The following is a 15,860-nucleotide window of genomic DNA, read 5'->3' on the forward strand; positions in this document are numbered from 1 at the left end:
GTTTGGATGACTAAATTAACAGTTTCGGAATTCGTCTTCTTAAAGAAGGTGATGAAAATTTGTCATCTTATACATGTACATTAAAACTAAAACGCAATGATCATCCTTGTGGTGATGGTGCTAACCCAATTTTTGTCTGATTAACGCTTTTGATGCATTTTTGTTTAATTGCGAAATCGATGGAGATTTCACTTCTTTCCGTGCTGTGGTTCGAACGTTCTGCGAGTACATAACAAAATAGCGTTTCAATTTTATATACTATATGACATAGAGTATATGAACTCGAAGTCTGCTTGTTTTGAGGTGGCTGCGAATTCCTTAAGACTATCGATGGCAAATTTATATTCGCACTTTTTATACTCTTGTAACATGTTGCTACAGAGTGTAATATAAAATTTTGTTCACATAACGATTGTTTGTATCTCCTAAAATTATTCGAGATAGAAACGGAGTTATATGTGTATATTTGTATATAGATATAAATGATCATGATCATGATGACGAGACGGCGCCCAGAAAACACCATTAAACGCCGCCCTCTAATAGGTCCAATATACATATATATCTCCCAAACCATTGAAGCAATAAAACGTAAATTTGTACAGGAAAAATCTTTCAACATCCCGTACAACAGTGTGAAAATAGATAAAATATAAAAAGCCTTATATTTTATCCATTTTTACACTGTTGTAAGGAATTGGCGTCAAAATTGAGCAATGGGTGTGACACCGGCCACTTTTAGGTGAAATCACATATTTCTGGACCTCGACCAGTTTGAACTAAATTCTGTGTGTTACATTATACTGATATTCCTACAAGGTGCTTTCCAAAGCAAACAGGACTTTTTGAATCTAGCGCCCTCTGATGCGTTAGGTAAAACTTGTATTGGTAAAACTTTTACCGAAACGATTCAATTGATGAAACAAGTTTATGGCGATGATTGCCTATCCCGTAGCAGAGTGGACGAGTGGTTTCAACGTTTTGTGGTCGTGAGGACATAAATGACGATCAATATGTGGGCCAATCAAAATCCGTGATCACCGGAAATTCCATCGAAACTGTGCATGAATTCATCAAAAATCAGGCAAAGTCATCATTGAAATTCATGGAAATGGAATTGAACATCTCCAAAACATACGAAAGGTGCGTGCACGGTTTTTTTCGCACAAATTGACTGACGACCAAAAATTACTCAGAATCCAACATTCGAAGGACGATTATTTGACCAAAAATCACATTTTAACCATTAACCACTCCCCGTATTCACCTGATATGGCACCGTGCGACTTCTTCCTTTTCGGAAAAATGCATTTGCTCATGAAAGGAAAGCTTTATGCAGACCTAGAGGCCATTCAAAAGGCTTGCACCGGCATACTGGCGGCCATATCGGCCAACGAGCTAAAACACTCGTTCGACATGCTTTTGGACCGTGCAAAAAGCCGTATTGATGCAGAAGGAGACTACTTTGAATAAAATAAATTGATTTTGACGAAAAAAACAATTAGTTCTGTTTTTTTTTTAACCAAAGTAAACAATACTTTAAAAAAAAAAACAGAACAAATGGTTTTTTCGGCAAAATCAATTTATTTTATGTGCAAAATCAAACAACAACAAACGCAATTTTAAATTCCATATGATTCTTTCACTTTACAGTATTCAAATCAAGCAACAATGAATATATCGGGATAAAACTTTGCACAAGTAGTGATTTTTAGGAATACTATCTTAAGTCTAAACATTTTCAAAACCCATACACCGAAGATGTGGACCCCAGTCCCTAGGTTTGACTTTTTACCCAAAATGTCGGTCAAAGTCTGATATTTTTATTAAAATTCAGAGAGAATATTTTTCCTATAATATTATACCCTTGTGCCAAAAATGAGTGTAGGTAGGTAAGAGTGCAGCCCTATCGGGCTCAATTAACACTTGATGTGCCATTTGGATGAAAATGGGTGTACAGTCAAATTTCTCATAACCGGACACCCACCTTTGCAGTTTTTTTATCCAGCAATATGAGTTGCCCACATTTGGAGACGTGGTAAAAACTTGTGTTTAAAATGTATTCTTAGGGTCATAGAAAAAAAAAAACAAAATTTTAATTTGTTTATTTGTATATTTTAAAAAATATTTGTATTTAGGAAAGGCTAACAGATATACAGGGAAACCTTTAACAACCGGACACTGACGGTTTCACAATTTTTATCCGCTTGTAGGGGATATCCGCTTATAGGAGTGATTGAATAAAAATTATACTAAAATATATACACACGCTTTTTCTCAAAGAATGAGTAATTTATATATTTCATTTTTATTGTGAAATGTATCAAAGTTAATTAATCGTTTGCAAAATGAAAAAAGTTTTAAATTCATTTAAAATTAATATTTCACAAACTGATACCTTTTTTAATTTTTTGCATTATGTACATGATGAGGACTACTTATAATTCCAAAAATTATACTTGTAGTATACTAGAAGCGACTAAAATGAAATTCAGTACATATTGCGCTGTCAATTAACTTTTTGCAAAATGCAAACACAATTCGAAGAAAACCTAAGCTACGTAAAAAGGTACAGGATTTGTCCGGAAAGTAATAGGAATGATTTTCTTCCGCCGCGACTGTACTTCGAAGCATGTCTTCCCAAAGTCCCAGAAGCCTGAATAGCTCCAGGAGTTTGCCGGGCGCTACTGAGGTGATGTGATCCTGCTGATATAAATGGAATCGAGGGCCTTAAGCGTTTTTCCACAGATTGCTGTGCAATCCAGGATTAGCTGTGCTGGTGTTTCCTGTTCCAGGTAGCAGGACCGGCAGTTAGCACAGGAGACTATGCCCATGTTGGACAGTTGTTTCCTGAGCCTGCAGTGCCCTGTGTAGATCGCGACGAGGAGACGGAATTTGTCACGGGGGAGGCGAATTAGTTCCTTGAACCTGGAGAGATTGTACCCTCCCAGGAGCAGCTTGGCATGGCGCATACTTGATAGTGGTTGCCAATGCCGTTCTATCTCCACTCTCTCCTCCGTGGGGAGCAGCTCTTTAAAAGTGTGGGATCCTACCGCTATGTATGGTTCTGGTCCCATCACCTTGGACGCTGCCGCAGCGCGGGCCAGTTCGTCGGCCTTCTCGTTTCCTTCTATTCCCTTGTGCCCTGGCACCCAAATTAGGTGCACCCGGTTGCACAAGGACAGGCGGTTTAGCCTTTCTATGCATTCCTCGACTAAAAGTGATTTGGTCTCATATGATGAGATCGCCTTTAGTGCCGCTTGACTATCACTGAGAATAGCTATGCGTTGGTTGCGATAGTTGCGGCTGAGGTTAACTTCAGCGCACTGACATATGGCAAAAACTTCAGCCTGGAAGATACTTGGGAAGCATCCCATTGGTATGGACAGCTTAGTACGCGGTGCCGCAATACCTGCCCCAATACCCTCCGGTGTTTTTGAGCCATCAGTGTACCATTGAATGGTACTGTCTTCCAGCAGCCTTTCCAGCGTGGAATCGCTCCACTCCGTCTTGCTGCCTAGAGTAACTTTGAAATTCTTTTTGAGGTTTATTTTCTTCGTGGTACCGTCCTTTGTGAGGAGGGCTAGCGGTGTGCTTTCCGCTAGTACGTCCATCTGCCTAGAGGATATTATCTTCCCTCTTCCGCAGCCTTCTGCTGACATTAGCAGCATGGTGTGTTTTGCTGCTTGTTTTATCACCTGATGCAGCGGTGTGAGCTCCAGTATGACTTCCAGTGCCACCGTGGGGCATGTACGCATTGCCCCCGAAGCACAGACACAGGCAAGTCTTTGCAGCTTTGACAGTCTCCGGATCCAACCGCTCCATGGGTGACAATAGGCCTTACTATCATAGTATACAGCCATCTAATGATACTTGGCTTGCATCCCCATGATCTGCCGGCCAGGCGTCTGCATACCATAAGTGCTCTAGTTACTTTGGACAGCGTTAAGTCCAAATGTCTACTCCAGCGTAATGATGGGTCCAAAGTAAGGCCAAGGAATTTGACCTCCTTTGACATTTCCACCTCTGTGCCTCCTATTGTTAGGGACCTCAGGCCCGGAAGGGATATCCGCTTAGTGAATGGGATCACGGTAGTTTTTACTGCGTTGGTATTTAGCCAAACCGTGGTGCACCATCCTTCCGCCAGGTTTAAGCCCCTTTGGAAAATGTCGCAGAGAGTGTTCTCAAATCTGCCTCTCGCCGTTATGACAATGTCGTCCGCGTACCCTTGACAGCGGATTCCATTGCTGGTGAGCAACTCGAGGAGTTCATCTACTACCAAGCTCCACATCAGAGGGGATAGTACTCCACCCTGTGTTCCAAGGCAACACAGTCTTCGGTAAGCTTTCAACTATATGCGCTTCATGGCCAATGCACCTGCCCCACTACAGCACATGAAGTCAGGCTGGAGCTCACACCGCTGCATCTAATGATAAATCAATTAGCGAAACATATCATGATGCTAATGGCAGCAGAGTGCTTCGGCAAAGGAAAGATAATGTCGTCTCAACAGATGAAGGTCCTAGTGGAAAGTAGAGGAATGTATAGGAAGGCTGAACCCCCTATCAATGTGCAACTGATACACCTAATCTGGGTGCCGCGGCATAAAAGGGTAGCCGGCAATAACCCACTCTGCGGCAGCGTCCAAGATGACGGGGCCAAAACCATGCATCGCAGTGGGGTCTTACACACGTAGGGAGAGAACAGCACTGGCAGCTAGGAGGGTACAACCTCGCAAGGTTTAAGGAGAAATGAAAGTCACAATCACTCCCCTTATAAAACACAGAAAAGAAATGCCCCTTATGAGCCAGTATTGGAATCGGACAATGGGCGGTGTCACACCATTTCCAAGTGAAATCTTACATATCTGAAATTAGTCAAGTAAATTTCAACCATATTTGGACCATGACATTATTTTAACATTCGCATGTTATGCAAAATCCGACAACAAGCACGCCTACTTCCCATTATTATAAAAGGTTGATTAACGCAATAACACATAAATAGATTATTTAAACCACTTGGGTTGGGTCCAAAACTGATGTGCGATTCACGATCACTCACATCCATTGGAACTTCCCTACTCCAAATAGATTTTTTAATTAATATTTGTTTAACACATTTAGCGCCATATGCGGCACCGGTGCACACGCAACCTTAATGTCTTTAAACGTGAATGTGACATAGCGCACACGATTTACATACATTGGGTTTATATATCAGGAATGAATCTGTGGACCGAGGAGAACGTGAAATTGTGCCATACCCATAATGCGTCAGGAGCGGTCAAAATATAGGGCTAATTGGTTCAATGAGAACAGGTGGATGGTTTTTTGTAAAAGTATTTTTTTCCTTTTATATTGAAATAAACAATTTTTTACCATACAAAAACAATGATAACATTCAAATCTGACTCTTCATCACAACTACTAGAAGGAATGTAATCCTTGTCTCTATCAGCATCATCAACGTCCTCTGAGACACAAAAATCTGACTGATCGAAGAGATCTGCATTCAAAGTTTCATTTATCTTTTTATCACTAAGTTTTTTCCTTGACATTTTTTATTTTTTTTTTCAAATAAGCTGAATTAATTCGTATAAAGCAATAAAGAAATAAAAAAATGTTAAATGTGCACATGTGATCACGCGGCCCCAGAAAGTAAAATTACTTACAACAATAAATGGATATAAACAGAATGTTATCAGTAAAAAAATATTTTGACCCGAACGAGTAAATTGCGATTTTGGTGCTTGGCGCGAGATGTGTGAATTAAGAAATCGTTTTGGCTTTTGCTAAAAAGATCAAGGAACATTTCAGCGTTTCTGACGCTGCTGCCATTCTTTAAAATTGTGCGAGTTGACAGTCCTTGGCCGGTTTACTTAGACCTAATTATCGTGAGAACGGAAATATTAACATTATTTGTAAGCAGTGAATTAAAACTCAAATGAATGAAAAGGAGCAAACAGCTTAAAGAATTCAATTTTGCTCAAAAAGTGTATTTTTAGGGATAGTTAATTTTATCGACCCTTGTGTTCACAATATTTTCTTTTAGTCTCTAAAATTTATTTTTATTGCTGCCAATTAGGACTTGTTTGATCTAGAAAAATCTATCTATATCACTATTGCGCAGAGCATTGCTTTTTCGTCATGGGTTGTTATGTGATAAAGCTCCCTATTTTGTACAAAACTTAAATGTACATATGTACAACATACATTAATAAACGAACATTTTATTAGTTTTTGTCCATTGTTATTATATTTAATTTATTCAAACACTATATGAATCTAATGCGGCTGAATGCTAAACGACATACATATGTACAAATAAAAAGGGCTTTTCAAGCGAAGTAAATGCTTGTTTTTAATTTGTTTTATATTTGCTTCCCGAAGACAGTGTAAGTTCTTTGAAGTTGTACATCACATAAAAACAATTTTTTTTTATATTATTTTTAATGTTTTTTGTTTATAAAAATCACATATTTTCCAAATAGTGCGTAATATACAAGGGAGTACAACAATTTGTATATTTTTTAATAAAATTGTATCAGTTATTGCTACTTAGAGGAAGTCTTACTGAATCCATGTCCTTAAATATAACAACGTTGTCTTGATTTCTAAACATGTACTCGATTTTTAAAATTTTGTCTTCACCAATACATGGATCGTAAAATCCGGGCAATTCACTCTAGAAAAAAAATTTTGTATTTTCATAAAAACATCACAATATCAATAATTTATAGTTACCTTCGATGACTGATATAGAATTAATGTACCATCCTTTACAAGGCACTGTAGTGGTATGGTTACATCTACCGAAGCATTGTTCTGAAAATTGCTACTACTCTCTTCCAGTTGTCCATAAGTAGCACTTGTTATTATTAGGCCACCTCTACTGCTTTCTTCCGAAACTATACGCTCATAGGTATGCTGCATTAACTCGATAGCGGAACGTGCCTCTTGTCGCTGTCTAGTCAATCGTTGTTCGTTACTTCGTTTCGCTTTCTCGATGTCAGCATTTTTTTGATCTAAGCGCATTGGATCCAGTATAGACTTTTTTATAAAGAACCACATCAATACTGGCGTAACTGTAGCATAAAATACAGCGGCTGGAACAATCTCTTCGCTCAAGTGTATTGGAAATATATATGATTGATTAGAGCGCACTATTCTGAATTCATTATAGTTATTATTTTTGAGGTTATCAAACATAGATATGTGTGTAGTACTTGTACATACTTGAATTTAAGCATTACTCCTGATGGAATACCCAGCGACACAGCTGCAAACACGGAACTATATTTGGATATCTTTTTCTCAGCCCCATATTCTGCTAGAAAACCAAATGTACCCAACCTAAAGTATTAAAAAAAAATATTTCAAAGTATCAAAAATATTTTCAAGTCATTTATAATAAAAATTTCTAAAACTGATCCTTTTAAAGACAAATTCGTATATACATATGTATGTATAGCTGAAAATTACGGAAATTCATATGGTTATCTCCACTAGTAGCATGTGCATTTCGAATTCCAACGACATACAGTGTTTCTCTTGCCTTATTTCAATTGCGATATCTCCCTATTTTTTTATACACTTCTTAAATGGTTTTCAAAGGTGACCATTCGGCAAAAGAGAACTTCTCATTTTTGAATAATACTTTTAAATATTCACCGCGTAAAGTGAATTTATACTTACTTTGCAGCTAATTTAAGCTTAAGCTCGTTTTCTATCATCTTTCGGGTATATGCCGCACTCAAGTATATATGAGGGAAACCAATGACAAAGGATGTTGTCCAAGCGTGTTTTTCAGTGCTACTGTCAATTTGAGTAGTCATTGAAGACTGATTGCTTACGTTAAGAGTTAAGGAACCCATTGTATGTTTGTCTAACTGTACTGCCAGAGTTGAGAATACAGCAGGAATGACACGACCGTCACGAAAATTCATTGATGTACCCCCATTCACAGTTACAACCGAAGAGAGGGTTCGTCCACCTGGTTTACGTAAAGTTTTATCATTATCAATGTAAAAACAAATAAAACAATTCGAAACAAACCTTTAAACCCTAAAAGAGGGCCATTACCAGCACCAACATCTATTTGTAGCCAGCCTTTATTAACTAATCTTCGACCACAGAGAATGAAGTTTCCGTTTCCATTACCATTGGATGAATAAAGGTTACCGCCAAGTGTTAGTGTGTCTTTACGGTTTATTGGTGCTTCAATCGATTGTGAAATACTCATAGAAGAAACTTCGATACGGGGAAGCTGCGTCTCATCATATGGAGTAAATATCTCGGTGGCATTAACATTAACGGTAATATTACCCCGAGGATTAGTGCGTTGTTGTAGCTTTCGTTCTTCAGCCGCTTGTGCTAATCTTTCGTACTCTTCCCGTATTTCCGCAGGAGTTTTAGTGCGATGTACCAATTCCCATCCAACCGTTTGTAAGCCTTTTTGGCCAACACAGTCATATATAGCTCGTTTATGAGGATCCGATAATACCTCATAGGCTCGTTTTGTCCTATTAAACAACTGCTCTGCTTTTTGTTTACTCTCAACGTCTACATGTTTATCGGGATGATAAATTCGGCTCAACTTCCTGTATGCGGCATTTATTTGTTCACCCGTCGCCTTTAAAATGAAACATTATGCATAAATACCGGCTCATAGGACAACCAGCTGATTACTTGCTAAACAACTTAGGACTTACGTCTCGCGGAAGATTTAAAAACGTGTAGTAGTTCTCTTCCAGCTCATTGTCAGTCTCTGCGTCAACTGACATTGTGATTTAAGGAAATATCACTGAGCAATATTTTTTTATTTAATAATAATTTTGAATTTAGGCCGAATCAAAAACCATTACAATACATATAACCTATAAAACTTTTTCGTAACAACCCTCAGTGCCAATACAATAAATGCAAGGATTATTTCGTTGTACTTCAGTTCGGAATGTCAATAGAGAAACAAAACGGGTGATAAATATAGGTCCAGAATTATGTAATAAATATTGTCCCGAATATGGATCAGTACAGAGTGCTCAAAGTAATTTATACAAAATTTAAAATTTTTTTGTTAAATCTAAGATCTGTCATGAAAGTACATCAAATATTATTACAATTGTAAACCAAATAAATTTTAGCACATAGATAAACATTTGCTGTCCATTGCACAGATTTTATAATTGCTTGATGTATACATACTTACTACTGTTAAATTAATATTATATTAGACACTTTCTATTAATCCAAAGAATAAGTTAATCATAATTCAAAAATTACTTATTTATATTTTAGCTAACACTCTGCACTCCTTGTTAGTATATGCTTACTGTTGTATTTCCGAACACCTTAGTCAGTCTGTGATTCCAATTGTTATTTGTTGAACAGTGAAAAACGTGTTGGTGTTCTTTTTCTAATTCACACGCGATTGTGAAGTTCGAGAAATTTTCTAAAATCGAGAAAATCCTGAAAGAATTTAATTTAGGTTTAAAACTATTAGAAAATGTTGAGAATACCGAAGTTCGTGCCACGATTGATTGGTCAGCGATTCGCGGCTGCTGATTATGGAAAAATCTTGTCTAAGGTAATTTTAAAACTTTTCGTGGTAGCAATGTGAGCTTTGTTCCATATTGCTCTCCGGCATTTTACATAATAATGTATCACCAACGAATTGCGTGAAAAACTTAAGGAAATGTATATATCACTTATTATTATTAATATATATAATTAATTATGTTATCTTGAATATATTTCAGAACACTGTGGTGGTAGAAAATGGATCCGCTACGCAATTTCGCCATAAGTAAGTGGACAATACGATTTCGTAAAATAATTTATCAGATATTCTTTTTATAAAAAAAAAAATAAAAATCTTAAATAGATTCATAAAAACGTAGTATATTACGTATTAATAATAATTACTAGGAAAAAGTATTTGTTTAATCATTCTAGAAGGAATTGCGTCATGCTTTACATGGTTTGATAAAGCTTTCACTGTACATAACGTATTTGTAGTACTAAATTATATTTTTCTGACTTGAAATTAATTTAGGAAATAAGGGTATTTGCAGTACATTTACCGTAAGTTGAGTTATTCAAAAACATATAACTTTTATCAATAAATTACTACCAGTTAGTTCGATGTGGTATTGAACTGTATTGCTGTTATTTGTGTTTGCAAATTCTATCTACTAATTGTGTACGTTCAAAAATTGTTACCCTTTAGAAAAAATTAAATATTTCAAGTACTTTAAAATGTACACCACATGACAAGATCACGTGTCTTCATTGTTTCTAGGACCATTAGCTCCACGTACCGGCATAAAATAAGATTCATCTATATAATTAATTATTACAGCTTTCAACTGCTATATGTAAATTTAAGTGCGGTATCTGACTATTTATGTATCGATTTAAATTGTTACGAATGTTTTAAAAATGGGGAAACAATTGTTTCACTTTTCTGTAAGATACATCAATTTTCACACCATCAAATGTTCTATGTATGTACATACATCTGATAATTTAGTTTTGATTATTCATTGAATAATTATATTTTTCTACTTTTGAAGAATAGAAAAAAAATATTTTCTCTAAATGTGTACTTTTTTATGTACATATTAAATAATCCGACCCATTTTTTTTTTTTTAGATCTGGCGAAGTTAAAGGAGCAGTCATCGGTATAGATTTGGGTACTACAAATTCTTGCGTGGCTGTAATGGAAGGTAAACAAGCAAAGGTTATTGAAAATGCTGAGGGCGCACGTACCACACCCTCTCATGTTGCCTTTACCAAGGACGGTGAACGTTTGGTTGGTATGCCAGCGAAACGCCAGGCGGTTACAAACTCCGCTAACACCTTTTATGCGACAAAGCGTTTGATTGGACGTCGTTTTGATGATCCTGAAATTAAGAAAGATTTAAAAATTTGTCCTACAAAGTTGTGAAGGCCTCGAACGGAGACGCTTGGGTTTCCTCAACCGACGGCAAAGTGTACTCTCCTTCTCAAATTGGAGCTTTCATTTTGATGAAAATGAAAGAAACTGCTGAAGCATATCTCAATACACCAGTGAAAAACGCTGTCGTTACTGTACCTGCCTATTTCAACGATTCACAACGTCAAGCCACTAAAGATGCTGGCCAAATTGCTGGCTTAAATGTGTTACGTGTCATCAACGAACCTACCGCTGCAGCCTTGGCCTATGGAATGGACAAAACCGATGACAAGATGTAATAATTAAAAAATCCTTAAATTTATGTTTAAATTTGACGTTATTTATCGTATTGTTTTCAGTATTGCCGTTTACGATTTAGGTGGTGGTACTTTCGATATATCGATCCTGGAAATCCAGAAAGGTGTATTTGAAGTAAAGTCAACCAACGGTGATACTCTCCTCGGTGGTGAAGACTTCGATAATACAATTGTTAACTACTTGGTTGCTGAATTCAAAAAGGATACAGGTATCGATATTACCAAGGATAACATAGCTATGCAACGCTTAAAGGAAGCAGCTGAGAAGGCTAAATGTGAATTATCTTCTTCACAACAGACAGATATTAATTTGCCCTACCTAACTATGGATGCTTCCGGGCCACAACATATGAATTTAAAAATGACTCGGGCTAAACTTGAAAGTCTGGTTGGTGATTTAATAAAACGTACAATTCAGCCCTGTCAAAAGGCCCTCTCAGATGCTGAGGTGTCTAAGACAGAAATCGGTGAAGTTCTTTTGGTCGGTGGTATGACGAGAATGCCTAAGGTTCAACAAACTGTACAAGACTTGTTCGGTAGACAACCATCACGTGCTGTCAATCCTGATGAAGCTGTAGCGGTAGGCGCTGCAGTGCAAGGTGGAGTACTTGCTGGAGATGTTACCGATGTCTTGTTGCTCGACGTTACGCCTTTATCCCTGGGCATTGAAACATTGGGTGGAGTATTTACTCGATTAATATCTCGCAATACGACAATCCCGACTAAGAAATCTCAAGTATTCTCGACGGCTGCTGATGGTCAGACTCAAGTGGAAATCAAAGTGCATCAAGGCGAGCGCGAAATGGCAGCTGATAACAAATTGCTTGGTTCGTTCACATTGGTAGGCATTCCACCCGCACCACGTGGTGTACCCCAAATCGAGGTGGTGTTCGACATTGATGCTAACGGTATTGTTCATGTATCTGCCAAAGACAAGGGTACCGGTAAAGAGCAACAAATCGTCATTCAATCCGGTGGTGGTTTAAGCAAGGACGAAATTGAAAATATGATTAAAAAAGCTGAGGAGTATGCTGCTTCTGACAAAAAGAAACGTGAGCTAATTGAATTAGTAAACCAAGGCGAGAGCATTGTCCACGACACAGAAACCAAAATGGAAGAATTCAAGAGCCAATTGCCAGCTGAAGAGGTAAAGTTATATGTGAATTTTTAGAAAAAAATCACTCTAATCTTTAAACGTACCTTTAGTGTGAAAAACTTAAGAAGGAAATCGCAGATTTGCGCACTCTTTTGGCAAACAAGGACACAGCTGAACCGGAGGAAGTTCGAAAAGCCACAAGTCAATTGCAGCAATCGTCTCTGAAACTTTTTGAAATGGCTTACAAAAAGGTAGTAATATATTTATATTATTTAAATCGAGACATACACACTAACAAGATCTAATTTTTTACAGATGTCAGCGGAACGCGAAAGTAACGCTAGTGGAAGCAGCAGTTCTGAACAAACTAATTCCGAAGAGAAAAAGGAAGGAAAGAATTAGAGTGTCTGCTTTAATTGATTAATACTAGTGTTTAAATTAAATTGCGTAAATGTTATTATAGTTGAATAATTTCAAGTGTCTATTCTACGTTCGAAACAGCCGATATATTAAAGCTCATGCGATTATACTGATCCATAAATATTTTATTGTTTATTATGGCATCTTAAAATCAAATGAGTGCATCTAGAAGTTGCTATGCAATAAGATGTGTCCACAAGTTTATTTGTATGTGGTTCTTGTTTATTTGATAAAATAGGGTAGTTTCTAAAAACCTAGAATAAAGAAGAGGAGAATAACATCTAATGAATATTCGCATAAAAACGAAAAAACTGAAATGGGTTATTTTTAAGCAGTTGATTGTTAGTGATTTACTTTTTGTAAAACGTAAAATTATTTTTATTTCCTTGTGAACTACATTTAATATGAAAACATACATGTATGTATTAATAATAATTAAATATAAATAGTCTACAAAATCAATTGAACTTATTTAATACTCCTTTTATCAATTGCTGATTCACCCAGATGAATTCAAGTAAAAGCAAATCAAATTCAGAGCACTCCACTATTAAATTTTATAAAGTTTCGTCGATAGCCTAAAAACAATTGCAAAAGGCTTTTAATTCACAATGTCAATAGCAGCCATTTTGCTTTTATGCTTTTTTATGAGTTAAAAATAATTTTTAACTCATAATATCAAAATCACTTGGTGTTTTGTTTTTCTCATGAAATTTCTGTTTGTTAGATATTGGTGGTTTTCTGTTATTTGTAATCTATTCGTATTTTCATTGGTTGAAATCTTTTAAAAACATATTTTTGGAATAGCTGATTTTGACATAATGGACCCAATTGTAGTTTTTTGAATCATGGATTCCATCCAATGAAAATGCGTCTGTGGAGGTCTAACGAGTGGTATTTCTTCAATCTTTTACGTTGTAAACTAATGTCCAGCAGTTGAATCGCAAATATATGTATATTCATGATTCGCCAAACGGAATAGGTAACGTCTGCTAAATTCTTCGATTGTTTCCTTTACTGTAAACAACTTTATATCCCGGTGGAGGACATCGTTTCTCACATGGAAAGAGCCCCCCACAATGGTTCGCAGAACTTTATTTTTAAAAGTCTGAATTACTTTTAAATTTGAATTCGCTGCACTACCCCAGATTTGAATGGCATACGTCCAGATCGGCCTAAATATTACCTTATAAATCAGCAACTTATTCTTCAGACTGAGGCGGGATCTTGTCCTAAGGAGCCAATATAGCTGTGTCAACTTTAATCTTAGCTGAGTTGTTTTTTTTTTACGTGATTTATCCAGGTGCGCCTCTTATCAATTGTAATCCCCAAATATTTTACACTTGTGTTTGTTGGTAACAACATACCATATACCATATAAAGCCATTTGAGTGCAATTTTTGTGCTTGAGGGTATATACTACGCATACGGACTTTTCAGTATTAATAACAATGCTCCATTTGGAACAAATATTTTGCGTATGTGTTTGTTGTGCGACTGACTTTTCAGTATTATTACCAATGTTCCATTTGGTGAGCTACGGTTCTAGAGCTTTCAGTTGCATCTGCAGTTTTCTGGAAGCAGCATTAGAGTTTCCTTTTGATGCTAGCAGTGCGCTATCATCAGCATAGGTTGCCGTAATTGTGAAGTCAGAGTCGATCACTGTACACTACCTTGTGGCACGCCAGCACGAACAAGTCTCAAATCCGACTCAGCTTCACGGCATCTAACGTAGACCGTCCGATTGTGTAAGTAAGACTTTAGTAACTATTTATGTAATAATGTAATGTTATTTAGTTTATTATGAATTGGTCGTTTTTGCTTTAATTTGAATAATGGGTCTAGATGTCAGACTTTGTCAAATGTTCAATGTTTTTAGCATTAAATTTTCGCTTAGAGAACCACTGTAAATTGCAACGGTATATTATAACAGTGCATAAAAATTTAGCACGTGTTTCAGTGACAAAGCTTTGACATTTTTACTAAAATTCGGCGGTTTGCTGAATTCATTGTATTAATTAAGGACACCAAATTTTTTTATTGAATTTTTATTATTTTAACACAAAAACCTGCGGTCAGTTGTATAAATCATTTTTATATTAACTAAATATTCAAATTCAAATAATAAAACTGTTAGGCATGGTTCGAAAAAGAGTTGTACTCCAGAACTGTTGTTCAAATATCATTGAACATGCTTACTTATCAGCAACGCCGGTATTCTACTAAATATAAATATCTATTTATATATATTAACTAAAGGACCCGTCCACGCTTCACTGTGGCTGATACATACTTACATAGATAATACTACTACTACCATCTACTTATGTATATGACTTCTATTAGTTGGATTATAACTATTAGCTAATGAGATCCAGCATTTTCGTGAAGCAACTTGTGTTAGTTTACAACGAAATGGATCATGAAGCATTTCGTGTGTTAATAAAGAATTGCTTTTTGGGGGAAAATACTGTTGAATTTGGGCTCATGAAAATCCACCGTTGAAAAGATATTTGCTAAGCTAGAAACAGGGGAAATGAACACCGAGGACAATGATGCCCCAAAGAGGCGAAAGCTCTGTGCCAAGTAGGTGCCTCGCAAGTTCATAATCCAACAAAAACAACGAATAACTGATTCTGAGAAGTGTTTGAGTGCTCTTTAATCGGAATAAAACCGAATTTTTGCGTCGGTGTGTGACAATAGAAACATAGCTCCATCATTTCCCACTGGAGTCCAATCGACAGTCATTCTAGTGGACTGCACATGATGAACCGGTCCTCAGGCGTGGAGAGACAAAAAAGTGCGTTGGAAAGGTTATGACATCAGTCTTTTGGAATACACGTGGTATAATACATACTCAACGACTGATTACTGAGCCAGTTATAATCTATTTCACTGCGTATTTGGTTGCAGTTCTTTTCTACTATTCCAAATACTTAGCAATTGCATTATTTTTGAGGAGTAATCTGTTTAAAATTGTACGCATACACCGAAGCTAATATACCCTTCACAGATGCATTTCTTGTAGTAACTATATGTCCAGTTTGTATGGAAGCTAATATGCTATAGTAATCTGATCTGAACAATT

At 36.6% G+C, this 15,860-nt stretch overlaps 3 protein-coding genes across 3 annotated transcripts; 1 reads left to right on the forward strand and 2 right to left on the reverse strand.

The window, feature by feature from the left end:
- Nucleotides 1-401: 401 nt before the first annotated feature.
- LOC126754797 (uncharacterized) lies at nt 402-3,758 on the reverse strand. Its single transcript, XM_050466924.1, has 2 exons — nt 3,054-3,758; nt 402-425 (listed from the first exon to the last, which is right to left on the reverse strand). Exons 1-2 carry the CDS (start codon nt 3,756-3,758, stop codon nt 402-404), a joined length of 729 nt encoding a protein of 242 aa, XP_050322881.1.
- Nucleotides 3,759-6,321: 2,563 nt separating this feature from the next.
- On the reverse strand, nt 6,322-8,944 carry LOC126755615 (dnaJ homolog subfamily C member 11). Its single transcript, XM_050468313.1, has 6 exons — nt 8,714-8,944; nt 8,058-8,634; nt 7,698-7,995; nt 7,239-7,355; nt 6,747-7,170; nt 6,322-6,687 (listed from the first exon to the last, which is right to left on the reverse strand). Exons 1-6 carry the CDS (start codon nt 8,783-8,785, stop codon nt 6,547-6,549), a joined length of 1,629 nt encoding a protein of 542 aa, XP_050324270.1. The 5' UTR covers nt 8,786-8,944; the 3' UTR covers nt 6,322-6,546.
- Nucleotides 8,945-9,386: 442 nt separating this feature from the next.
- Nucleotides 9,387-13,234, forward strand: LOC126755131 (heat shock 70 kDa protein cognate 5). Its single transcript, XM_050467480.1, is given in 7 exon segments — nt 9,387-9,588; nt 9,761-9,807; nt 10,657-10,925; nt 10,928-11,234; nt 11,299-12,403; nt 12,463-12,603; nt 12,668-13,234. Coding segments are annotated over 7 exon segments (2,037 nt in total). The 5' UTR covers nt 9,387-9,507; the 3' UTR covers nt 12,755-13,234.
- The last annotated feature ends 2,626 nt before the right edge of the window (nt 13,235-15,860 follow it).

Source organism: Bactrocera neohumeralis, chromosome 4, assembly GCF_024586455.1.
Source record: "Bactrocera neohumeralis isolate Rockhampton chromosome 4, APGP_CSIRO_Bneo_wtdbg2-racon-allhic-juicebox.fasta_v2, whole genome shotgun sequence".
In the NCBI taxonomy this organism is placed as follows: Eukaryota; Metazoa; Arthropoda; class Insecta; order Diptera; family Tephritidae; genus Bactrocera; species Bactrocera neohumeralis.

Coding starts and splice junctions, on each gene's coding strand:
- LOC126754797 (XM_050466924.1), bottom strand. CDS start 3,758: ATGCGTACATGCCCCACGGTGGCACTGGAAGTCATACTGGAGCTCACA. Junction 426..3,053: donor GACCAGAACCATACATAGCG/GTAGGATCCCAC, acceptor GAATAATTTTAG/GAGATACAAACAATCGTTAT.
- LOC126755615 (XM_050468313.1), bottom strand. CDS start 8,785: ATGTCAGTTGACGCAGAGACTGACAATGAGCTGGAAGAGAACTACTAC. Junction 7,996..8,057: donor CCCTCTTTTAGGGTTTAAAG/GTTTGTTTCGAA, acceptor TACGTAAACCAG/GTGGACGAACCCTCTCTTCG. Junction 6,688..6,746: donor TTCTATATCAGTCATCGAAG/GTAACTATAAAT, acceptor TTTTTTTTCTAG/AGTGAATTGCCCGGATTTTA.